The sequence below is a fragment of the Aspergillus lentulus genome, assembly GCF_001445615.1.
Source record: "Aspergillus lentulus DNA, contig: Alt01, strain: IFM 54703, whole genome shotgun sequence".
NCBI lineage: Eukaryota > Fungi > Ascomycota > Eurotiomycetes > Eurotiales > Aspergillaceae > Aspergillus > Aspergillus lentulus.
Genome location: NW_028322123.1, coordinates 2,748,276 through 2,771,962, shown reverse-complemented (window position 1 = coordinate 2,771,962; position 23,687 = coordinate 2,748,276). Strand labels below are relative to the sequence as shown.

At 49.7% G+C, this 23,687-nt stretch overlaps 11 protein-coding genes and 1 non-coding gene across 12 annotated transcripts; 6 read left to right on the top strand and 6 right to left on the bottom strand.

Annotated features, from left to right (window-relative positions):
- Positions 1–759: 759 nt before the first annotated feature.
- Positions 760–2,977, bottom strand: ALT_0851 (CeGAL family transcription factor; the record flags this gene model as incomplete). Its single annotated transcript, XM_089599053.1, has 3 exons — positions 760–1,738; positions 1,798–2,817; positions 2,922–2,977. 3 exons carry the CDS (start codon positions 2,975–2,977, stop codon positions 760–762), a joined length of 2,055 nt encoding a protein of 684 aa, XP_089456717.1.
- Positions 2,978–4,409: 1,432 nt separating this feature from the next.
- Positions 4,410–6,288, top strand: ALT_0850 (amidase; the record flags this gene model as incomplete). The annotated part of the gene is made up of 5 exons (XM_033558822.1): positions 4,410–4,663; positions 4,726–4,747; positions 4,810–5,082; positions 5,140–5,334; positions 5,389–6,288. 5 exons carry the CDS (start codon positions 4,410–4,412, stop codon positions 6,286–6,288), a joined length of 1,644 nt encoding a protein of 547 aa, XP_033414713.1.
- Positions 6,289–6,943: 655 nt separating this feature from the next.
- ALT_0849 (polysaccharide deacetylase family protein) lies at positions 6,944–8,049 on the top strand (the record flags this gene model as incomplete). The annotated part of the gene is made up of 4 exons (XM_033558823.1): positions 6,944–7,049; positions 7,111–7,688; positions 7,761–7,864; positions 7,923–8,049. The coding sequence occupies 4 exons, from the start codon at positions 6,944–6,946 to the stop codon at positions 8,047–8,049; spliced, it is 915 nt and encodes a 304-aa protein (XP_033414714.1).
- Positions 8,050–8,364: 315 nt separating this feature from the next.
- On the bottom strand, positions 8,365–9,641 carry ALT_0848 (replication factor C subunit 4; the record flags this gene model as incomplete). Its single annotated transcript, XM_033558824.2, has 5 exons — positions 8,365–8,590; positions 8,651–9,073; positions 9,124–9,223; positions 9,274–9,494; positions 9,553–9,641. The coding sequence occupies 5 exons, from the start codon at positions 9,639–9,641 to the stop codon at positions 8,365–8,367; spliced, it is 1,059 nt and encodes a 352-aa protein (XP_033414715.2).
- A 456-nt stretch (positions 9,642–10,097) lies between these two features.
- ALT_0847 (uncharacterized protein) lies at positions 10,098–10,801 on the top strand (the record flags this gene model as incomplete). Its single annotated transcript, XM_033558825.1, has 3 exons — positions 10,098–10,467; positions 10,537–10,605; positions 10,704–10,801. 3 exons carry the CDS (start codon positions 10,098–10,100, stop codon positions 10,799–10,801), a joined length of 537 nt encoding a protein of 178 aa, XP_033414716.1.
- A 123-nt stretch (positions 10,802–10,924) lies between these two features.
- ALT_0846 (protein GET4) lies at positions 10,925–12,268 on the bottom strand (the record flags this gene model as incomplete). The annotated part of the gene is made up of 4 exons (XM_033558826.2): positions 10,925–11,511; positions 11,566–11,718; positions 11,871–12,127; positions 12,225–12,268. 4 exons carry the CDS (start codon positions 12,266–12,268, stop codon positions 10,925–10,927), a joined length of 1,041 nt encoding a protein of 346 aa, XP_033414717.2.
- Positions 12,269–12,780: 512 nt separating this feature from the next.
- On the top strand, positions 12,781–14,373 carry ALT_0845 (DXO/RAI1 family decapping nuclease; the record flags this gene model as incomplete). The annotated part of the gene is made up of 9 exons (XM_089599052.1): positions 12,781–12,855; positions 12,911–13,153; positions 13,217–13,248; positions 13,301–13,328; positions 13,386–13,393; positions 13,447–13,550; positions 13,605–13,775; positions 13,857–14,156; positions 14,207–14,373. 9 exons carry the CDS (start codon positions 12,781–12,783, stop codon positions 14,371–14,373), a joined length of 1,128 nt encoding a protein of 375 aa, XP_089456716.1.
- A 625-nt stretch (positions 14,374–14,998) lies between these two features.
- ALT_0844 (tRNA dimethylallyltransferase) lies at positions 14,999–16,527 on the bottom strand (the record flags this gene model as incomplete). The annotated part of the gene is made up of 2 exons (XM_033558828.2): positions 14,999–16,366; positions 16,429–16,527. The coding sequence occupies 2 exons, from the start codon at positions 16,525–16,527 to the stop codon at positions 14,999–15,001; spliced, it is 1,467 nt and encodes a 488-aa protein (XP_033414719.2).
- A 372-nt stretch (positions 16,528–16,899) lies between these two features.
- On the top strand, positions 16,900–17,015 carry ALT_r003. Its single transcript, XR_004500624.2, has one exon. It is a non-coding gene; the product is annotated as an 8S ribosomal RNA (ribosomal RNA).
- Positions 17,016–17,416: 401 nt separating this feature from the next.
- Positions 17,417–18,316, top strand: ALT_0843 (putative ABC transporter; the record flags this gene model as incomplete). The annotated part of the gene is made up of 2 exons (XM_033558829.2): positions 17,417–17,552; positions 17,610–18,316. The coding sequence occupies 2 exons, from the start codon at positions 17,417–17,419 to the stop codon at positions 18,314–18,316; spliced, it is 843 nt and encodes a 280-aa protein (XP_033414720.2).
- A 236-nt stretch (positions 18,317–18,552) lies between these two features.
- On the bottom strand, positions 18,553–21,057 carry ALT_0842 (Elongator subunit ELP2; the record flags this gene model as incomplete). The annotated part of the gene is made up of 2 exons (XM_033558830.2): positions 18,553–20,859; positions 20,929–21,057. 2 exons carry the CDS (start codon positions 21,055–21,057, stop codon positions 18,553–18,555), a joined length of 2,436 nt encoding a protein of 811 aa, XP_033414721.2.
- Positions 21,058–21,938: 881 nt separating this feature from the next.
- ALT_0841 (bifunctional fructose-2,6-bisphosphate 2-phosphatase/6-phosphofructo-2-kinase) lies at positions 21,939–23,521 on the bottom strand (the record flags this gene model as incomplete). Its single annotated transcript, XM_033558832.2, has 7 exons — positions 21,939–22,178; positions 22,237–22,413; positions 22,473–22,847; positions 22,898–23,017; positions 23,067–23,174; positions 23,229–23,309; positions 23,387–23,521. 7 exons carry the CDS (start codon positions 23,519–23,521, stop codon positions 21,939–21,941), a joined length of 1,236 nt encoding a protein of 411 aa, XP_033414723.2.
- Positions 23,522–23,687: the final 166 nt, after the last annotated feature.

Here is a 23,687-nt window from a genome sequence, read left to right as displayed (position 1 = left end):
GTCGGAGAAATCCTGCTACAGCAGCAGCTATAACTATCCTCTGTCCTTCAGCTCATTGCTGTATCTGGCAATATCAAGGAAAATCATGCAGTCAGTGCATCGAGGAGAAGCACGAGCTTCTATCCAGACCAGTCTAGTGTGAAACGTGAGCTCAGAGATAGATGAAATCAACAGCTCATCCAATGGCCGAGTGCTCCAGCAGGCACCGACATTCAGGACTGAGGAGGGTCCGGAGCAAATCAATTCTTGCCATTCTGAGAGCTCGGCCGTGTTACGCTATCTCGATCTATATCAAAGCCTTCAATAATGAGACAGTAATATACGTCCCGCGGTGACAGGCCTGGTCTCCCGTCTCTCTCGACTCTCGATTTGCGGCATCCGCAGACGGCGTGCTGAACACCGAATTTACCCGCACTATCATGAACGAGACCCGGAAAGTCGTGCAAGAAAGTCCTGGGATTGAGCTGGAGCCCTGTCAACCCGTTCGAAGGCCACTGAAGGTGAATTACGAGCGAAGACGTTGCTCAAGTTACATTGATCATCCAGCGCAGGCCACGGCATGAGTATGTTGTCTCTTCCCAAGATGCTGTACATCTCCCGGACAATTCTGTTCTGGATATGAGTGTGTAGAATACATGATAAATAATCCCCCGTAAAGAGTCCGACCTGAACCTATGAAAAATACAGTATCAAAGACGTGCAAGCTCATCAAGTTGGTTTCAGGAGGACCGGGGTCGGCTCAGCTATTATATACAAATGTCATGTCTGCGCCCAGTTGCTGCACCCAACCCCGACGATGTGCAAAGAACTCAGGTAAGCCTTGAATTTTTCCAGAAAGGGATGATTGCCCCCGCGCAGTGTATTCAAAAGCAACATAAAATCCTCCGCCAACGACTGAGTAGAGTGCACGGTTGCTGTGTTTGGAGACATGGCTCCCACAAGGCTTCCAGGAGGCAGGACGCCCGGTCCTGCCATGGAACCAGCCACCGAGGCTGGAGAATGTTCACCAAGAGGCTGGCGGACATTGGAAGAAATTCCAATTGCACTAACCGCAATGTCGTACAGCTTCTCAACCTGCGTGCGCACGTGAGTAAAGCGAAAATCAAAATAGGGTTTTTTGTCCGGGTGGACTGCACTCACTAGGCCAATACCATGCGCTTCCATCGAGCTAAGGCGCAATGACTGACATATCTTCAAGGTGTCCACAGCAATCGTGATGGCGTATTCGAAAGACAGCTCCTGGGGTTCTGAAACAGGTCTCAGGAGACCATGAGTGGAGCACAGCACCCACACCCGATTCTGCAGCCATTTCTTCGTGATAAACACATCGGCACACTGTGTCTCCCGCATACTGATTGTCAGTTGGACGCTCTGGGCCTGACCCGGGGCTGACTTGGTCCGTTCAAACCAGTCATAGCCCTTATATCGCTCGGACTCGCAGACTCTGCTGAGATTTTGATGGATGGACAAGGCCTTCTCCTCTGTGAGATTATCACAATAACCTGAATTGACGTTGCAGCGCTGATTCCAACAATCAACCACCTCTTCGTCGATAGCGTCGAACAACTCCATTAAGCGGGCCAGACCCAGCATTCCCTCGGCATCTTTTTCGTTGTGAACTATGATACCGGAAACAACGCTGTGTGTTGCATTGTGGATAAAATCATGGACAGAACGCATGCTGAATCCCGGTCTTCCCCAAAAGGTGATGGAATGTCGCCGTTGCAGCGCATAGGCTCTTTCGCTTTCTGTTAGCATATATCGGTTTCGGCACAACTAGCTGCTTGAATCTCATACCTCTCTGTGATAGACAAGACCAAATAGGTCCGTAATCGTTGGCCTTTTTCGTCGTTCGGTAAATCACGATATGAGTCAGGGTTGTTCAAGCCCAGTGTCGCTGCAAGGTCTAGAGCCTCTCGGAGTCGAAGCCATGCAGCATTGTGTTGGTTGCTGCCGAAAAGACATCCAAACAGGAAAAAGCTGGTGAGAACAGCCTCGATGGTTGGATGTTCGCCAAAGTCAGAGCAGCTCCGCATTTTCGTCGCCTCGTTCATCATCGATCTGGCCTGGTTGGCTCGGGACGAGGTAGTGGGCCGTTCGTCAATCTCGATAGGTTGCGTCAGTGAGAAGGCGCATAAAGATAGTAGCATGGCACCGAACTGCGGGTTTCTACGATGCTCTTGAGCCATCATGCGAATGAACAAGGAGGACCTGTTCAATACAGGCAGAGTCGGGTGCAGGCGGTCAAAGTAGACTTCAATCCACGGAATCATGTTGGCCTCGACGATTGATGACGGCCATGTCGTTCGCATCGGAACGGGCCCGGTTGGCATGACCCCCATAGTAGAAAGAGCCAAGTTTGAAGCGTCCACATGATGAGGCTGCAATCCAGCAGCTTCCTGCTCCGGTTGGATGATCGACGGCAGCGACGCCTTTAGGTAGATATTGCTTCCTGGAAACTCGAATACAGGCACCTGCGCATCTAAATTGTCGGGGAGCCAATACTCAACATCGTTGCGCTCATTCCAACTGATGGCAGAGTTAGTCTGAGAATCTACTGATGAGGTATCTGTAGCAGGCCACGACGGCCCAATCGAGGTGTTTGGACGCGGCGGTACTATGTCCGTCGGCACTGAGGCCTCCCCACGCTGAGGGATAGGCCACTGGGTGGCATCTTGCACCGAGGGGGCGATCCCATGCTGCCCCGTCTCCCGAGGGGGAATCGGCCTCTGGTACGGATAGGCGTCTGAAAGAGACGATTGAGAACTCTTGCGTAACAGCTGAGTCTGTTGTTGCTGACGAATTTGGGATACACGACTGTTTGGCGAGCATCAAAAAAATGCGCAGATGATTAGAGATGGACGGATTCTCAAGTAGAACATCCGAGCATAAATAACCACGCAATTGGTTCAAAAACTCACTTGCCAGTTGGCCCCCGCTTTTTCTGGGGCTGTAAGAAGAGGCATTCAAATCCCATCTGACAACACGCGCGACATGGTTGCGAGAGACTACACTGTATAATCCTAAGTAGATTAGCATAACAGCCTCCTCGTCGGTAGGAGTTACTCCTTATGGAATAATGATCATCAGGAACAAGACCAGAGGGGGAAATGAGGGGGGTCAGTTCAACTTGCTTTTATCTTACGCAGTCGGCAATTATCACAAGCTCTTCGGACCGGCGTTTTCTTCACGGCATTAGTAGGACTCGGGTTCATGGTGGCATATTTGTGAGTGGAGTTTTTTCGTGTGGAGCGGAGAGAATAAATGGGGAGGAGAGCAAAGGGCAGTCTGTACAACTGAAAAAGGAAGAGCAAGGTAATTATGAGGGATTATGCTGAGCTCGAGGGGACAAATGATAAATGATTAATGATCGATGATTGATCATCAGTTCAAAGCAGAGATGGTCCCGATGGGGTTTATTTGAATTTAGGAATGAAGAGAGGGTAAAGGTAGAGCGGGTCGTCCGGGGAGGCTGTGAGCTACTGAGCACCGTGGGAGTTAGGTACACAATCTCTTTACTGTTCCCACTGTTCCCCGTCTGCCACCTGATGATCCGATCGAGGCTGTGATCCAGTCCAGACTTCTATCCACGAGGAGGGACGGGACTCGAAGGGAGGGAAAAGGGAGTTTGGGTGACCGTTTGAATGTTCTGTGGATCGTCCCAGGACTAGACCAAGGTAGTAAAGTAAAGTTAGGTTCAAAGGTTGATTTTAGTAGTAGTTTCGTCCCCTGGGGGCTTTTTTGCTTCTTCGTCTGGGTCTTCTCTTCCAATGGTTTGGGCAGCAGAAGCCATGGCATCGTGGAATTTATTTCCATTCTCGTAACTATAGTCGTTCTTACTGTAAGGTTTTAAGTTCTTATCATCAGTAGGAGTGAAGCTTAGATACCAGGATACCTGGACGCCTGGAACTTAAGGTGCAAACTGGTGTATTCCTGAGTTATTAAGATGACACACTAGATATTATTCTTCCAGATCCTTCATCATCATCATCATCATCATCACCACCACCACCATGATCATCATCGTCATCCTCATACACCAAAATCGAAAATGTTGATCATTAAAATTAATGGATCAAAATCTCTGTGGACGGATTATCGACATACCTCCAAAGGTCTCCGAACTCTCCAATTGCTCGGCAGTTAACCCCTCCTCGAACTGCCTATTTCCCCGCGTCTGACCTAGAGCCAGCGGGATCCACGAGGCTGTGAGTGTCATTCCCAATCACGTTCAGAATTTAGAATTTAGAATTTAGATACAGGCTGATAACCGACAAGACATGCCACGGTGACACAGATACGCCATTTAGCTACCTTGGTTAAATACGGGATTTGAAACATGCACTCTGCTATCAATCCTTCTAGACCAGCATTTCAATTCCGAATAACAGCGCTAGATCCAACACAAGATGGGCAGCGTCCAGACCTGGGCGCAAACAGTGACTGAGAAACGCTCCTTACGAGATCGGGCTCTAGAGCGATATGTGACCAGCGATATTGAACAGCGCCCGCCTCAAATTCACAATGTGCATCACCGTACCTGCATACATGACGACCCTACCATCCAGGAGATTACCGACATTGACAGTGTTCCTATCCTCCTCGAATGTCTGAAACGGCGCCAATATACTGCGGAACAGGTCAGCCTTGCTTATATCAAAAGGTAAACTTCAACGAAGAAGCCCCTGCGACTAGAAGGATGGACTGATCACTAGAATTCATCAGAGCCACAATTGCGCATCAACTTGTGAGTTTACGTTGTGCTCGAAGAGTTTATAGTGTGATGTCGAGCTTACGTCGCTTCGTTAGACCAACTGCCTGACAGAAGTTGTTTTCGAAGATGCTCTCGAACAAGCTAGACGGCTGGACCGGCTGTTTAGAGAAAAAGGTCAACTCGCGGGCCCGCTTCACGGCATTCCGGTCACTCTCAAGGATCAATTCAATATCAAAGGAGTCGATACGACTTTAGGCTACGTAGGCCGTTCGTTTGCTCCAGCTTCCGAGGATGCAGTGCTTGTTGAGATGTTGAAAGGCATGGGTGCTGTTATCATCGGAAAGACAAACTTGCCGCAGAGCATTATGGTCCGTATCTCGCTGGGACCATAGCCAAAGGTACGAGTGAATTAACTTTTTCTTCAGTGGGCCGAAACTGAGAACCCGCTCTGGGGTCTAACGGTCAACCCACGAAATCCTCTTTTCACTCCTGGTGGCTCGACAGGGGGCGAAGGAGCTTTACTGGCTCTGCATGGCTCAGTTCTGGGGTTCGGAACAGATATTGGAGGAAGTATCAGGATCCCGCAGAGTATCAACGGTCTGTACGGTTTCAAATCAAGTGTATGTTCTACGAGCATTGATACCGGTGAAAAGTCAGGTCTGATTCTATTATAGAGCAGCCGATTTCCCTACTACGGCGTCCCGGTTTCGACCGAGGGTCAAGAACATGTTCCCTCGGCTATAGGGCCTATGACAAGAGACCTCCCGTCGCTCTCCTATGTCTGTCGCGTATTTGCAAACGCTAAACCGTGGACCTTAGACCCGAAATGCGCTCCTCTCCCCTGGAACGAGGATAGCTTTCGAGATGCGCTATCCAGGCCCCTGGTCGTCGGTCTGATTCTGGATGATGGAGTTGTGAAAATACACCCCCCTGTCGAGAGAGCCCTCCGAGAGCTATCGGCTACGCTGGAAGCTCAGGGCCATGAGGTCGTGGTCTGGGACGCATCGGATCATTTCGACTATATCAAGCTCATGGATCAATACTATACTGCTGACGGATGTGAGGATATTCGGCGCGACGTAGAGGCCGCCGGGGAGCCCTATATCCCTCACGTTGAAGCTCTGATCAACCGCGGGAAGGCGATCTCTGTCTATGAATACTGGCAACTCAACAAGCAAAAGACCACACTTCAAAAGAGATATCTTGATAAGTGGAATGCCGTTCAGTCCCCGTCAGGAAAGCCAGTCGATATTCTCCTTGGTCCAACGATGCCGCACGTAGCTGTTCCCCATCGCAGTGTGCGTTGGGTAGGTTACACCAAGATCTGGAATCTGCTTGACTATCCTGCAGTCACCTTTCCTGTCGATGAAGTGACAGCAGACAAAGATCGATTGCCGGACGAGCTCTATCGCCCCAGGAACGAGCTGGACGACTGGAATTGGAGCCTGTATGCCCCGCTGGCGATGGACGGCCACCCGATAAACCTTCAGATTGTTGGTAAAAAACTTGAAGAAGAGAAGGTATTGGGAGCAGCAACGGTCATTGAGGAGATCTGGAGGGCAGGCAAATCGTAGTGATCTTATCTAGCTCATATTCGTAGGACGTGAGGTTTCTTTCTAACTCCACTAGATAGATATACACCTCTTGTAAACATCATCCCCCCCGTACTGTTACAAACACATCTCAACTCTAGAGAGGCTGTATCCTTTAGCTTTTGCTCAGACATCTGCTTTTCAATCCCATGACCTTCAAATTAAAGTCGTACTGCTCCCTTCTCCTACTCTTCCCCTCACGATAGCTGGGCAAGTGTCGTTTGCTTACAGCCAGGCCACCCCCGCCCTTGGCTATCTGCGCCTGCATATCCGAATCAAGAGGGGAAATGACCATTCCAAGTCATTCCATTTCGAGCTGCATATGTAGTTGCACTTAATAATGCATGTGGACTCGAACCTAGAGGCCCCATCTACCCCTCAATCGAACTTCTGTCAAAAGGGTATGTCATAAGTCCAGGGTCAATGGGCTGATAAACACCAGGATCCAAACGATACAGATTGGTTCCTTATCTCTTATCTTGTCTTATCATAGTTCTAACTATTTCTCCAATGTGGCTGACTTGATATCAAGCCAGGTGGAGCAGGCTCGCCATACATATACTGGCGCAAGCTTGATCGTCCAAGCCATCTCCATCATAAACCTCTTCTTGCAAATCTCAGTACTCAAATCAGCATCATGGGCAAGAAGCGTGTATTGGTCGCCTACGGAGTGGATATTGATGCTGTTGCGGGTTGGCTGGGGTCCTACGGTGGGGAGGACAGCTCGAACGACATCAGTCGAGGTGAGATCCTGCGCATACACTCAAACAGCCAACAAGTAGTTCTCACTGACTCCTCTCACAGGACTCTGGGCTGGTCATGTGGGAACCCCACGTCTCTTGAAGCTCTTCGACAAATATAACATCAAAGCCACATGGTTCATCCCCGGCCACTCCCTGGAGACCTTCCCTGAAGAATGCGCCCAAGTGAGAGACGCAGGCCACGAGATCGGCCTACACGGCTACAGCCATGAGAATCCCAGCGACATGACTCCCGAGCAGCAAAAGGACGTTTTGGACAAGACGTACCGCATGCTGACAGAATTCTGCGGCAAACCGCCTCGGGGCATCGTGGCGCCCTGGTGGGAGACGAGCAAGGAGATGGCGGATCTGCTGCTTGCGTACGGGATCGAATACGACCACTCTATGTCCCATCATGACTGCCAGATGTACTGGCTTCGGACAGGCGACACTTGGACCAAGATCGACTATAGCCAGAAGGCGGAGAGATGGATGAAGCCGCTGGTCCGCGGCCAGAATACTGGACTTGTAGAAATCCCTGGGAATTGGTACATTGATGACTTGCCGCCGATGATGTTCATCAAGAGCGCGCCTAACAGTCATGGTTGGGTGAATCCGAGGGACATCGAGGATATTTGGAAGGTCTGTTTACCTGTGACTGGGCCCAGGCTAGGTTGTCACTGTCCGCGCTTGCTGAACTAATACTTGTTCCAGGACCATTTTGACTACTTCTACCGCGAGTATGACAGCTTTGTCTTTCCGATGACGATCCACCCCGATGTTTCAGGGCGGCCCCACGTCCTTCTTATGCACGAGAGGTAAGCCTGCTGCTTGCGTAAGTCTATGCGTCAATTTCCCAGGCTGACTAGACTACAGGATCATCGAGCATATCAACAAACACGAGGGCGTGGAATGGGTGACATTTGAGCAAATGTGCGATGAGTTTAAGAAAAACAACAGGCCACCTGAGGGTGCCAAAATGCCGGTTACACCGGTTTTGTAGACCTGGTATCCGGCTGAGCTAACTTATGCTCGTAGTCCCCTAAGGGATGCGCAATAAGCTGGCATACCCGTAAGTCACAAGTCTGGGTTGAGAACTGCTAGTATATTCAGCACTCTGTGCTTAATTGACGCATATAAAAATCTAAGTGGCTTTGAATTGTACAAAACTATAATACCATATGAAGATTCTCGAGGATGCATAATCCCAAATGCACCAGTTCAGCTCGTTGCATTAAGAAAAGAGGGTCAGACTTCCCGGCCGTTGGAACGCCGCAACACCATGTACATGTCCTATGAAAATGCTTTTCGCGGATATCTAGGCCTTCGGAGGCTCAAACAGTTGGGGCTTCATGTTGATTTTGCAAAGCTTGGATACGCAGCCACTCAGTTGAAGGAGCGATTGCACACCGTCGAGAATGCGCATATGTGTGAATCCGATCTCCCTGATAAATTCCAGCTTCGAATGCTCTGACAATGTCGGAATTGTCTTGGTGACTCGAAACATGGTGCTGATGATATCATGAGATGAGTAACCGAGACCCCTAAGCGTACTTATCAGTATATCGGTTAGAAAGCAATAATGGAACGCATCATGCGCATACCATAATTCGTTCAGTATTTCTAGCGCAGCGTCAACCTTTCCTTCCCAGCAAGCCTTGATCATAGCTTGGACCTTGATCGGATGTGGACTGTCGACCACACGAAAGACGTTATCCCCACTGACCAGGCCAAAACCTGACCATGTGCTCTGCAGGTTATTGATAGCCTGACGCATGTCTCCCTCAGCACTGAAAACCAGGGCAGCGATCCCATCTTCTGTGTGTTCCACCTTCTCGGCATCGCATATCTGTTTCAATCGTTTCACCACCTGTGCGTCTGTCAATCGGGCGTAGCGCAGGATAGCGCATCGAGATTGAATGGGTTCAATGATCTTATTTGACTGGTTGCAAGCAAATGCGAATCGTGTTGTAGAAGAGTAGATTTCCATCGTCCGTCGTAATGCCTGCTGCGCGCCAGGGGTCATGCTATAAATTGTCAGCGACTCTCCGTACATATTGTTAATTATGGATCACACCTATCCGCTTCATCGAGAATGACGATCTTGTGACGGCCCGGTGGGAGTGTCACCTTCTTCTGTGCAAAACCTTTGATTCGGCTCCTGACAACATCGATACCTAACGAATCGTCAGACTGGATCAGACTGGGCTGACTCAAAGCAACATACCTCGTTCGTCACTAGCATTTAGTTCCAAGACCGCCTCCTTGTAAGCCCCTCCTAGTAGTTGCCTCGCCAAGCACAGAATTGAGGTAGTCTTGCCGATACCAGGCATGCCCGAGATGATAACGTGGGGCATGTTGCCATCTTTGGCTATAATTTTCAGGCGCTCAATTGTTTCTGTATTGCCGACGATGTCATCGAGAAAGATGGGGCGATATTTCTCCACCCTAAAGAGGTCATCTATTAGAAATCGTCAAGTAGAACTCCGTGATCTTGTTTACAAACCAGGGTAGTTCATAATCGGGGGGAGCTCCCGCAGTAACGGCCTTGAGGCTATTTCGAGAAGCACTTGCTGAGGATTCTGCTTGCACCATTGCGAAGAGTTGAATGCAGGAATAATGAGCTGTATTAGGAGTTCCTGCAGTTTTTTGTAATGTGAAAAAAGAGGCAGATTAACTGTTAAGCGACCTGGCTCTTGGAAGACGCGAAGGTTGGAGACGCGTCGGGATGGTCCAGATTGGGCTTAATTGGGACTCTGGATCAATTCCGCCCTTTCATCTCCACCCACTGCCACCAGCATTGGCTGTTTATTGTTATGCCTCACCATTCATTTTATTGTTCTAGGATCATTCTTTGTTACAGCCTCGACTAGCTTGAATTGTATTGACACTCATTTCAGAGCCGCATCTGGCTTAATCACGTCACATTACAAGCACCTATTCTTGGGCCAACAAGCATCACAGCTTCTTCTCAGCTTCTGGCAGCACATCGGTCCTGCTAGGTGCTTTCTCAATCAACCTAAGACCTGTTCCTGCAGCTCGCCTGCCAGGATGGGTACAACCTCCGTCAGACGCAATCTCTTCCACCATAATCTCAGCAGACGCCCCGTCTCTGCTACTTCTGGGTCAATGCCAAGCGGCAGAAGCAATGGGATTTCGGGTCCTCCCCCTCATATGCTACAGTCTTCTTCCGAGTCAGTGGGCCCCTCTCTGAGTTCTGGTTCCTTGGACAACGGAGATATCGTGGTCAGGGACAAGAACGGTGGTTACAAGCTTGACATTCCTGTTCTTCCGCCTGCAATTACCAGTGAGAATGGCGACGGGATGGATGGTTTGGACGAGGGTGGGACTAGCGGGGGAGCAGGAGCTACGGCTGTCGATTCAGCTAGCCAAACTGAGATCAGCGGGCGAGAAAAAGAAAGTACGTTAGCAGGCTAGAGAAACGATTGGTGGTCTGAATGAAGCTGCTGACGTGACTGGCCTGTCGAAGAGATCGAGGCAAGCCTAGCAGAATTGATGTATCGGAACCGAAACAGACAAATGAGCAACGAACCAGCCGGTAAGTGCATGCGAACTGTGGGTCTAACGCGGACCTGCGTGTCACATGTGATCCTCTGCTTGCGTACTGTTTGTAATTAAAGCACTAATAGTCGACAGAGATCCTCAATCTCATCCATCAAAGTCTCCGAAGTAGAGTAGCAGCGCTCGAGGAAGACAACTGGATGTACGAGCCAGAAGTAGATCCACGTGCCTAAGCCAGCTTGCAGGGGACAAGCCAAGTACCACTGGATAATCACGCTTCAATTATCTATCTGGTATCTACTTGGTTAATATGTTCAAGATGCATATATCAAGCACGACGTCGTGGCCTGGTTCATCTAATCGAGCTCCATGCTGGCCGGCGGCGCCTCCACGGTCTTCGACTGACTCCGTCCCTGGGGTGCCCTCCTACTTCCGCCCTGGTTCTGACCTCCGAAAAGCATACTGCCCATCATATCCAGAAGTGGGTTACCTTGTCTCGGAACTTTGATCGCGAAGTATTGCTCGCCGATCTGTGACAAGGCATCATCCCAGATCCCTACTTCTTGGATCTGCGATGCATAATGGGCAGTTAACTGCTTGAAAAGGTCTGCGCTACCTCGCTGGATAGTGAGAAGCAGCATGCTTATGAAGTTCAGCAAAGGCAGAGACGGGAAAACTCGAACATCGGAGCTGGCGCTGCTGACTTCTTGTACACCAAGGGACGCATTTGAGGAAGAGAGCCTTGAGGTGAAGATGAGGAAGGCTTTGTTGGCGTTGCGGAGGTTCCCGACTAACAAGTAAGGAAAGACTGCACGAGAGGCGTATATAGCCGCCGTATGGGGCTCGTCGTTCGTGTACCACTCGTACTCGAGTTTCGCGAGCGTCTCGGCGGATTCGGAGGTTCCAAGAATGAGATGCTTCTCGGCGTCATATGGCTCATTGTCTGGCAAAAATTATCAATGCGTTGTAAATTCACGGTCACATATGGCAAACGAACCCTCGGCGTATACCGAACCAGCCGCATGGTGCAGCTCCGCATCTCCTCTCTCCACAGGACCGAACCGTCCGCTCCAGCCGATCATCTCCTGAATGAATCTCTTCCTCGTGGGCTCTTCCGACGGGAATTCACGCAGAAGCTCTATTAAGCGCTCTGTATGAGGAAGCATCGTCAGCCGATCCGATCTCAGAAAGTCCAATATCCTTAGCCCACCAGCTAGCGCTGGTTCCATATAGATTCACTCAGAAAGTCCTTCATCCATCAAGAGATAGCGTATGATGTTCAATAGACGAGATCAAACTCACTCTTTCGGGCTCGACCCTCCGCATCATCATCTCCTCCAGTAATCCCCCACCCCGCCTTGGTGTACACCTCGTCTACCAACATTATAGCCAAGTCTCCTCCACTCGCAGAAGCGCCCTGCTGAGATCCAGCTCTCAGAAGAGCAGTCGCACCGCCAGCCAATATTTCAGCAGCGGCCTCATAATTGGATTGTTTGATGTATCGCGCAGCGATGACGCGGAGTTGTTGGTGAGCTTCGTAGTAAGCACCGGAGGCGATTCTGCAGATGAGAACTAAAGTTAATATCCATGATTCTTTTCTTGAGAGCTTGGAAATAAGACATCATTGTCGTATGTCAAAGCTCGAGGCAAACCTACTTCTCGCGCTGCCGAGCAATCGTCTTGTCGATGCGTGAGGTCATCTCGGAGTGCCGACAAGTGACCGGGGACTGACGGGGGGAACCACAAATTCAAGAGAGTTGCTCGAGGGTATAAAAAGCTAAGATACCAATTTATTGTGAACAAACAAATTTGCAGAGGGATTCCAGCCTAGGTGGATAACAGAACAAGATCAGCGACAGCTGGGAGCGGATGGACGAGTGTCGAGAACTTTTGGTGGGGAACTTCCCTGGTGTCTTCCAGAACCGCGGAGCTTCTCCAGATCCAGGCCCCTTGTTACTTCGGCGGAAAATATTCCAACCCAGCAAGTTTGACGTGCATCGATCAATCGAGGTGTAGTTGCTCCTCATTTGAGCATCTGTCAGCGCATCTAGACGATCATATGACTGGCGTCTAGCTTTACCTAACAATCCGGATTGGTCGCAAGGAGCCTATATAGATGCCAGAGCTTCAAATAGCTTTCCCTTGGAGCATCACTTGATTTCCTTTAACAATAGGCCCGATATAGGCCCGATACGCATCGAGCGAAGAAGCTATGGATGGAGGTGCATTTGATATCCAGCCAATTGGCCGCTTCTATGGCGCCAATACCACAATCCGACGTCCAAAGGTATGTTCTTTCCATGTCCATACAAGACAAAAACTTGAAAATAACCCGAAAACAGGAGATCACTTGCTTCTCATATGATGATGAGCATAAGTTCCACCTCGGGGATTCGTCCCTCCGGTACTATTATACACCGCGCCTCCCGGCGGATTTGAATCGTGGCTTCGACACTTTCCAGAAGCTAGATGATACTGCCGATGAGCATCTAGACGCTTTGCTAGAGACCATTATGGCCCTGGAAAAAGAGACTGAAAAGCGATGCGAAGCGGATATCATCACATGGAGAGGCATGATGACGAAGGTAAGTCGCTCAAGTCTATTTCATCTGGAAAGTGGCTGTTACTGAGACTAACGCCTCCTGCAGATTTTGACTGCTCCTTTTGACAATCTCAACGGGTATGTACACAGGATATATGCAATGGCTTCATCTTACTGATCTGAACGATAGTTTCGAAATGAATGCGACTTGTTTCCAGGTAGGCGTTGTCCAAGCTCATTGATAAGTGGTTTACATTTTAACTGTGAAGATGCAGGGTACAATGTTTGTATATCCTTCTGAGGCTCCGCTAGTTCTGTGACGCTGATGAGGATTAGTTTCATTGAGGAGAACAACGCCTATAAAAACCAACAAAAACAAATCCAGCAGAATCAAAGAATGCCCCCGGGAATGGCCTCCCAGGATCTGATGGCATACTGGGGTAAGGTTACCGCTTCATGAACTGATTTGACAAGAAGCTGAAATTGCAATCTAGGCTACAAATTTGAGACCCTATGTTTACTTCAGCAGCCATGGGACCCAACGCCTCGGGCTGAGATCGAAAGTCGCGAAGCCCTCGTGGTCAACAACAATGCGCAATACTGCTCTGTTGTTCGGACAGGCATAGGGAGTTCCCGTTTGATAATTGGTGGTGAAGTTGATGCCGGTATGCTCTCCCCACTCTAGATGCATGCCTCTGGCGATTTTAGGGGTCGTGTCAAAGCCTGTGCTGATGCTGGTGTGCTAGTGTGGGACTGCAAACCCGACCGCAAGGAAGACCCCATCAATTGGGTTGAGCTGAAGACTTCGGCAGAGATCAGGAACGACCGTGACATGATCAAGTATGAGCGAAAGCTTCTAAAGTTCTGGGCACAGTCGTTCCTCCTTGGCGTTCCCAAGATCATTGTTGGTTTTCGCGACAATCACGGTATAGTTCATCGTTTGGAAGAGCTCGAAACGGCCAGTATACCAAATAAGGTAAAGAAGCTTGGACGGGGTACGTGGGATGGTAACATTTGCATCAACTTCGCTGCTGCATTCCTCGAATGTAAGTCTCAGCATCTGCACTGGAATGCCCCTGCTTCTATGTCCCTTCAGCTAATAATGGGCTCAAAGGGCTCAAATCCACAATTAAAGAGGGAGGAACGTGGCGAATCCGTAAGCTGGAGAAGTCTTCGCTTATTCAGGTGTTCAAGGTTGAGGAGACTGGCACAGGCGACATCATCTCCACGTCGTTTCTGGATTGGCGATCACGCTCATGGTAGGTGGAGGTCGGCGCCTACAAACTGTTTGATTGGGGAGAACTTGCATTTCAAATGTTTTGAAATGCAACAACCGCGGCATGTCCTCGAATCTGTCTGCCGGTTCGATCAAAGCAATTATAGTGGGCTCGCCGACTTCGCGTCAGGCTACAATGGAAGTAATGTATTTGAGCTGCCCGGTACAGTGGTAAGCACTCAACGTGAGCAGCCTGACCACAGCACTGGCTTTTAAAGCCGGTTTCCGAGTCCTGAAGTCCTGTCGTGCGGTTGCATTTGGTGGGTGAATATTGCCAGGCCGGACAGATATAATACGAGTACAACATGCTCGGGGATCGACGCGAAAAGATGACAATCATCGCCACCTCGTACGACGCTGAGAGGCTCTATTTGCCTACGTCAGTATATCGGCAAGGTGATGAAGTGGCCACCCTCGCATGTCCAGCTGCCATGATACGGGAGACTTGAAGCGTTGGGCAAAGTGTGGTATTCACCCACAGTATGACTCGGGCCACTATGTATAATTTCTCATAGAATGGATACTGGAAATCTAAGTCGAAGAGGGTTGCTCTGCCTGCCAGAGGAAAGCAGCCAATGTGATTTTTTCGTGAACCGAAAACAGGTCTATTTTCTACTGCGGCGTTGAAGGCTGCTCAGTAGGAGTTGGATCGTCACAATTTTGACCAACACCTAAGGTCTGCTGGTTGCGCAGATACTTTTCACGCTCTGCTCTTTTTGCCGCATTCTTGATTGCCCTCTTGTGGGCACGCCCGTTCAGGTGGATATTCCACTGGTCTTCGGTCGCCATCGTTCTACTGCAGATCTCACATGTAAAGGTCTGAAGCACGTCGCTGCGCTGCGTCTGCGCCTGAGCCTCCCGCGCGCCCAGTGTTTTTCTTGCCATGTCCGAGAGGGATTTAGGATCCGGTCTGGGTTCGTCGTTGAGGAGCGCTTGAGTCAGGCGCTCAGACGGTTCGGTAACACACCTCTGCCAGTCTTCAACGTTTGTACTGTCCAGAAGATACAAATTATTTGTCGCACTGGCGTCAGCAAGCGCCTTCCAAAGCTTGTTCCGTATCCATTTGATCTGTGATGTCGCATATTGACGTGTTGCGATTTTCACCAGCTCGATCGACGGCTGTTTGAGTGCTTCAAGCTCCCCTTCACACAATTCACCGTTTTCCAAGGCGTCAAAGTAGGGTGCTAATTCCTTGAACCCGATGGAGACCCAGACTCCTCTTGTTTGATCAACAGTAATGCCTTGCCTTTTTTTCTCCCGAAGATAAGCCCACATTCTCTGGGCCTCTGCCATCAAGCCTTGCTCCACCATAGAATCTACACGTCTGGCAAGCCGGCAGTTCAATGTCTCCTTCTCCGAATGCACCCAGAATATCAGTGTCGGGTAACGGAGCTGTCCTAGGCCCGGTGAAGAATCTCCATTTGTCTCCGTCGCATATTTCTGACGCTTCTGCTCCGCGTAAACCTCGGAGGCCGGTTTGCCGGTTTGAAAGTAAATCTCCAAGGACCGTCGGATTTTGCGCACGTCGTTTGGATGCCATCGACTGGCGATAACGGGATCGACTTCCTTTAATTTCTGAAAGACCACCTCTGGCGGCGCATCAAGGATGGGCCACTTTGCGGACGTAGGCTCGGTCTCCTCATGGAAATGTGCATCATCATTGTCGCCTGAAAAGAGGCTCTCTTCGACCAGCTGATCCTTGAAGAGTACCGTTTGTGTGTAGTAGTGCGTTCCTCCGACCAGAATGGGAAGCTTCCCTCGGGAGTGTATGTCCTTTATTAGTCGCAGGCATTCCCTTTTGAAATGCCCTATGCGCCACGGCTCTTCTTCAAAATCGACACAACTGATCAAGTGGTGTGCGATGCCGTTCCGTTCCTCGATTGGTATCTGATTCGTGATGATGGGTAGGCCACGGTACATTTGCATAGCGTCGCCATTTATGATTTCACCGTTGAAACGGGTGGCTAAATCCACCGCAAGCTATCTACAGTCGTTAGCAAAGGATTTCTTTGGTTAATCTTTCTCTTTCCTGTCTCCCTCACCTTGGATTTGCCGGTGCCCGTGGCACCGACGACGGCAATGAGGGGCTCCATGGTCAATGGGCGTTTGATGCGCCAGAAAGAGCGGAGAAAGTTGAGCATGGGAGAGCCACATGGAGGATTCTTGTCATTACGAGTCCATTTTCCTCTAGCTATAAGGTACAAAGCAGATGCTTTGGCGGTCAAAGGGCGTTGCAGTCTCAATCAAACACGGGAAAAAAAGTGCATGCAAATATATACATGCCGACATTACCTCATCGGTCTCCGCTTCAACATAGATTCAGCTTCTCATCATGAAGTACTCGATATGTAGCAATATAGCCCAATTGTGATGGAATTTAGGACAAGCTGATGACTCTATCCAACTAATCCTCTTCAATGGTCAGTCGGTCCAGTGTTAATATTCAAGAAATGCTGGGAAAGGATGGGAATTCCCCCGGTATATAAGCCTTTGCACTGCAGTACCTAGCACATACGACCATAGGGTGTGGAAAACAGGGCTTCCCGTCCGCTCAGCCGTACTTAAGCCACACGCCGGCCGGTTAGTAGTTGGGTGGGTGACCACCAGCGAATCCTGGCTGTTGTATGTTTTTATATTTTTTATTTTGCTTCATTATATATATATAAAATTGCCGCACTGCCTACAGCCAAAGGCAGGTTATCAAATTTATATATAGTTGATAGATCCTCAAACTACTCTGTCCAGCGCGACTCACAAAGTTCAACTTCATTTTCAGACACAATGGCGTAAGTAGATCACATGACATACGTCCTCCTCACTCCGATGCTACCTACCTCACGGACTACTGTCAATCGAGTCATAAGCACGTTTCTAGAATAAGTCCTATTGACAATCTGTTGTGGTCACTCTCTTATTCAGAATTAACAAGCGAATAGGTTTATGAACCCCTTGCCATTTAGAAGTAGTAAGTGTTCTTCATATCAGGACAACACTGTCTTAACCACCGCCGTAGTTCCTCCTCGTCTAGACATGGCAGACTCAGACAATCATACGGGTCCTTCAATCGACGTGAATGGCCTGAATTATAAGTTCCAGGATGGTTCTTCAGGCTTGACGAATGTGTCTCTCAGTCTCCCTGCAGGGAGCCGGACATTGCTCATTGGAGGTGATTTGGTCCCCTCTAGCCTAGATGAGTCATGACCGATTGCTAACGCCGTTGTAGCGAATGGTGCGGGCAAGACCACTCTCCTGCGCTTGCTGGCAGGCAAGCGCTTGGCCCCGACAGACACAATTTCTGTTTCTGGCAGGGACCCCTTCAAGCATGGCCTGGAAGGGGTGACTTACCTAGGTGTCGAGTGGGTTCTGAACAGCATTGTCCGGACGGACATCGACGTCCCCACGCTTCTAGCATCTGTGGGCGGTGACGCCTATCCCGAGCGTAGGGATGAGCTGGTTGAGATTCTCGACATTGACCTCCGTTGGCGTATGCATGCCGTGTCGGATGGTGAGCGCCGCCGTGTGCAGCTGGCCATGGGTCTGCTCCGCCCTTGGCAGGTGCTTCTGCTGGATGAAATCACTGTGGACCTCGACTTGCTTTCTAGGAGTAACTTCCTCTCCTTCCTCAAACGGGAGACAGAGACAAGACCCTGCACGATTGTCTATGCCACGCACATCCTGGATAATTTGTCGCAGTGGCCCACCCATCTCGTGCATATGCACCTCGGAAACGTCAGGCAATGGGGGCCCGTGGAGAATTTCAAGAGTGAGGTCACCGAGACATCAGAGAACAGTCAGCTCGGCGAGCTTGTGCTCAAGTGGCTTAAGGAGGACCTTTCGGCCAGAGGACCGAGGAACGGGCAATCCAGCCAGAGCAAGACCTACGGGTCACTGGACGGACTTGGGGGATATGGGCTGGAGAAGTCAACCTGATCAGACTCTCCTCCATCCGGAGCGGCTGATTCTCTGATTGTCTAATTTTCTGGAATACTACTTTTTCTTCAACAAACATTCTGTTCAACCACAATAGCATGGCGGCGGTTTACGGCTTGGTTTCTGGACGATAAAGGTCAGGCATCATTCAACATTCTGGAGCTATTCAACATCCATGACATGAGCTCATGATTGCGTTTTTGTACTTCTTTCGTTGTGTATATATACATGGCATTTCACGAAAGCATGTCAGAAATACCATATACGCGCACCGAGGAATCCTCACTTGCTACAGCAAGTTCTAATTTCCATTCGTTATCTCTAACATCCTTCCGATGGAACGGCCGCCATGATAATTGGGTGATCGCTCTAGAGGGAGATACCGATTTATCGACAGTAGCAACGTGTCTCGCTTCCAGACCGTCCAGAGTCACCCGGTAGACCGATAATTTTCCACTTTCCTCGCCCGTTGCAAGGAGGAAGGAAGCGTCAAGTACATCTGGAAGGACCGAAACAGCTGTGACCGGGCTTTCTAGAGAGATAGTAGTCTTGCAAGCGAACGAATCATCGACCTTCTCCCATAGTTTTACTGATTTGTCTCGGCCAGCCGTCGCGAAGACAGGATTTGCCGCTTGGGGAGCCCATGCCGCATCTAGAATCATTCTAGAATGGCCCTTGGGGTTCGATGTCAGAAGCGAGAATGAAGAAGGGTCCTGCCCACTTCGTAGGAAGACAGCCCACTGCCGATCTCGCCCAACACTGAGAAGGTATTGGTCATCACTCGAAAAGCACAGACTTGTGATAGTCAAAGAATGCGCTTTCAGGGAAGGTCGAATTTCACGCCAGTCAGAAGTGTCGTACAGCCGTATCACCGCATGATCTATTGAGCTTGCTTTACAAGCAGTCGCAACCAGGGTGCGATCGTGATTCACGGCCACGGCTGATATCTCGTAACCGTGACCATAGAGCTTCTCATGCTCGGGCCATAGCGTATAGCGAGCCAACTGGTCTTCCAGCGGTGGATGGCACAGGTTTGATATCATTGCCTGGTTTGCTTGGACTTGCCGTGCCCCCGCAGCACTCTCTTCGTCTACCTCCATTGGGATTTCCTCGCCCACGGCCTGGTTAGACAAGCCGAGAACCGGAATCTGTGCAGTATCTGGAAGCTCTTCATCCGTTTCTGGTTTAAACCCCGCCAGCTTCCCCAGTAGTTGGGCGACAGGTTTCGGCTCGTTGAACACCCGTAAAAGCTTTTCGTCAGCGCCTGATACAAAGCGCGCGGGTCCCAAGGTATCAATGCAGTTCAGATCGTAGCCATGAATCTGTGGCCTTGAAAACTCATGCCACGACTTCAGTCCCTCACGCGACCACTCTGCATGCAGGCGAGTAGTCTGGTCTGCGCTGGTGGAAAGCAAATACCCCCCGGTTGGTTCCCACTGCACACCGTTCACAGAACGCACATGACCCGTTATCCCCAGTGCCTGCAGCCACATGTCCGAATCGGCATCATACCTCCATGCCCTCCAGCTACCTGTTCGGCCCAGACTCACGACTTGCCTTCCGTCCGGAGACCAAAGTCCAATCCAGAAGCCGCCAGTGCTTCCTGTAGCTGTGGTGGATCCCTTTTGGACGCTGATTTCTCCCATCCTCTCTGCGGAGAGCCATACTCCGGATACCGGATCCTGCTCCCAGATTGTCAAAGTATTGTCTGCAGAAGCAGAAAGCAGCTGTTGGCGTTCCGTGCTTGGGTTCCAACAGGTCGTGTAGATCCAATCCTCATTCCCGAAAAGAAGAGCTTCGAAAGTGACCGAATATTTGGACCCGGCTGCTTCGAACTGATGAGCTTTATTGGATAAAGTCGTTTCAAGCCCGCCAAGCATAGGATCTGCATCATCTGCTAGTGTAGACTTGGTGGCCTCTCCTCGTTGAAGCCTCCACAACCGGATATATTTATCTTGGCTGGCTGAGACGAGCAATAGGTCCCCCGACTTGCTTTGTTTATCCTCGGTGAAGGAGAGGGAACGTACCCATGCCTCATGGCCTGGAAGAGTCGCAGATAGACTAAAGCTTGCACCAGCGATTACGTTCCCAGAAACATAAATCTGAACATTATTCATCGTGCCGGCAACTGCCAATACCACGGGTTTGTCTTTCGATTCTGTTGACAGCGGCTTCAGTGATAATGCCAGCGGGAAGAAGCGAGGTTTCATCGTAAGATCCTGAAATAGATCGGCCTTTATTACGGTTTCCAGCGTGTCGATCTTCCAGATCTTGACGGTACCATCTGCGGCTCCAGATGCGACGATTGCGACGCCATCGGCAACGGCAATCGTATTTACTGAGCATGTATGACCCGTAAGAGTATGTGCATGGGCGAATTTGGTGGGGTCGACTGCATCAGCCCGCCATATCCGAATCGTTTGGTCAATGGAGCCGGTAAGAAGCAGCTTCGTACCCGTGGCGGGACATGTGTAGAATCTGACCGCACTGACTTTGTCGGTATGGCCAACGAGGAGGGCATAAACCCCGCGCTGAGAGGCATCCTAGACAGGCAACAGCAGTATTAGTCGGGTTGCGTCGAGAACCAATTGAAGCACCGAGGAAGCTCATACCCTTGGATCCCACAAGGCCACATTGTTATCTGCACCAAAGGCGAGCACACCTAACTGCACATCCCAGTCTGCGGCTGCCGGATGCCTGTTCCCCCCGACACTGATGTATTCTGTTGTGATTGACACCATGGATGCGCCTGACAATTGATCGCCAATTAGTGAACTAAAATGATATAAAAGCGCAGCGACAAAGTCCAACTATGGACACGGACAGAAGGGCGCTATCTTTCGATTGGAGAGGAGAGAACGGTTCGATGACCACTTTTTGTGCCCGGAATTTAAGCTTATCGATAAGCGCGGCCATCGCAGAGCTGCCCCTCTTCGTTTGCATTTTCCTCACACTCGTATGTCTGCGGTCAACGCGACTCCTCGACTATTCCTGAGTTAATATTTGACAACCACATTTTCTCCGGCTGTGGGCTCATTCTGAAGCAGTCATGGCTGACCCTTCTAGCGTGAAACGTGATGCCGATAGCATCACTATTACTGTTGAGTTCACGTTAGATCAACTTTGAATGCATTGCTTTCACCTCAATGCCTGCTGACTCCCATTCGTACAGTGGTGGTTTAGAGATTCTCTTCTCCAATGAGCGGAAACATCATATCACGCTACCCGCTCAAGTAGATGACGGCGGCCGGCCCACCATCGCTTACTTATTACCATATCTGGTTGACAATGTTATGAAGGATCAAAGGAAAGAGCTATTTATAATGGAAGACAATGTGTATGTCGCGAATGGGGCCCCCATGAATCGGTGGCAAGGCTGACAGAAAGTGGTAGACGACCTGGTATCCTCGTCCTTATCAACGATGCCGACTGGGAACTGGAAGGCGAAGAGAAATACGAGCTCCAGTCAGGGGACAATATTGTATTCGTCTCAACACTTCACGGAGGATAGATCCGCCTGGAAGTCTACATGCGCTCTATAAGAATCATCGTTTCCATGCACTCGACATGATCCAAGGTCAATTGTATAACACGCAGCATTGAGTCCAGACCGAACATACGATCAGACAACATCGTCCACGTGCTGTTGCGATATCCTCTCCGGCTCACGAGGAGTTCGAAGGCCGCTTTGCGGTGTTGAAAATCCATCCTTGGGACTGCCTATTCCTCCAACCAAGGGAGAGGGCACCCCACTGGGAGGTACAGGAATCTTGATATCTTGCGGAGAGCCAGGTATAATCTCTTTTGGCAAATCAGGAATGTGTATCCTGCGCGCCTCGTTTTGGTAGCTTTCCGGGATAATCTGCACGAAGTGGTTAGTCGGCTGCTCTGTAGGCTAGGGGCATTAAATGTATCCTTACTTCGATGATTTCATCACGTGGAAACTCCAAGAACGGAATATCAGCAGCATTACACGCCATGAGGTAACCATAGAGGACTCTTAGTACGCTTTCATGAGCTATGATGAGAAGATCGTTCTGCTCCCGTTCAAGTTCTAAAATGATGGGTTCGAGTCGCACCGCAAGGTCATGGTAGGACTGTCATAGTCGTAAGCTCGGATGGCCAACGTCAGATTTTAAGCTGAAATTGAGCTTACCTCCGCTCGAGGGTACCGATGGTGGTAAGGATCTAGCTCATGCTTAGCCACCTCGTCCGGATACTCTTCGCGAATTCTTCGCTCAGACATTTTCTCGCAAACACCAGGGTTCAGTTGGCTCATTTGTGAGCGTTGCCGGACTTTGTACCCCTTTTCGTATAGATATTTCGCTGTCTCAACCGTCCTGCGTCTGGTGGATGTCCAAACTCTCAGTGGTTTGAGTTCATAATCCGTCTCTCCTCGGTCAATCATGGCCTGTTTTTCAGATTCCCTATGCTGCAGGAGACGTTCAGTCATTTTCTTTGCGTAGTCCTCTCCCTGCTCAGACAGAGAGGCATCGGCTTTATAGGAATCTGCCTCCAACGAAACACCGGCCTAATGAAAGCTTAGTGTCTGAGAGTCCATTCAACCAGAACTCGACTTACTCGTGCAAAGTACGTATGCCTGGACTTGATGTGAAGGTTGAGAAGATAGAACACAATTCGGTTAGATAGATAACCGAAACTTCTGTTGTTGACAATCAGTCTTTCTCCCGCGTTTATCATCTGTATTTCAATTAGTATTGAAGTTGACATGTCTTTCCGCCAGTGATACCTTGATATAATTCAAGTCTTTCTCCTCCATGGTTTGAAATTGAGGGATTCTGGCAGATATTCTGGTCAAGTAGTGCTTCACTGCATCCTCTGATGACCAGCCAACGTACTGATAGATTTTAAGTCATTTTGATCGGACACATGCTAGGAGGGATCTACTTACGTCTGGGGATGAGATCTTGACTCTGCGAACATTTTCCTCAATGATGCGCTCGTCATCGCACCACGATTCTATGAAGAGCGTCTGCACGTGTTCTGACCGTTAGAACAGTCCAGCGCACAAATCGTATGGTGAAATGAGATGTTTTGATATTTTCATACCTCAATATCTTGTTTGGCAAACTCCTTCGCAAGCGATCGTCGGCCAGAGGCTAAAGGATTGACCGCATCATAAATCGCAATTTGGCCATTTTCGAAATTCAAGTACTGGTATATGTCTTCACGACACCTTTTCATGATCTTTTGCCTCAATAGAACCGATGATGCAGATGCTGTATTCAGTTAGCGGGACGAAACGACGTCAAGGATATAACTATCCGCTGGTGCGAGTGTGGTGTGAAACGTGCTCTGTAGCAAGAAGAACAAAGACGAAATCGGTAGAGAGTCTCGAATGACTCACCAT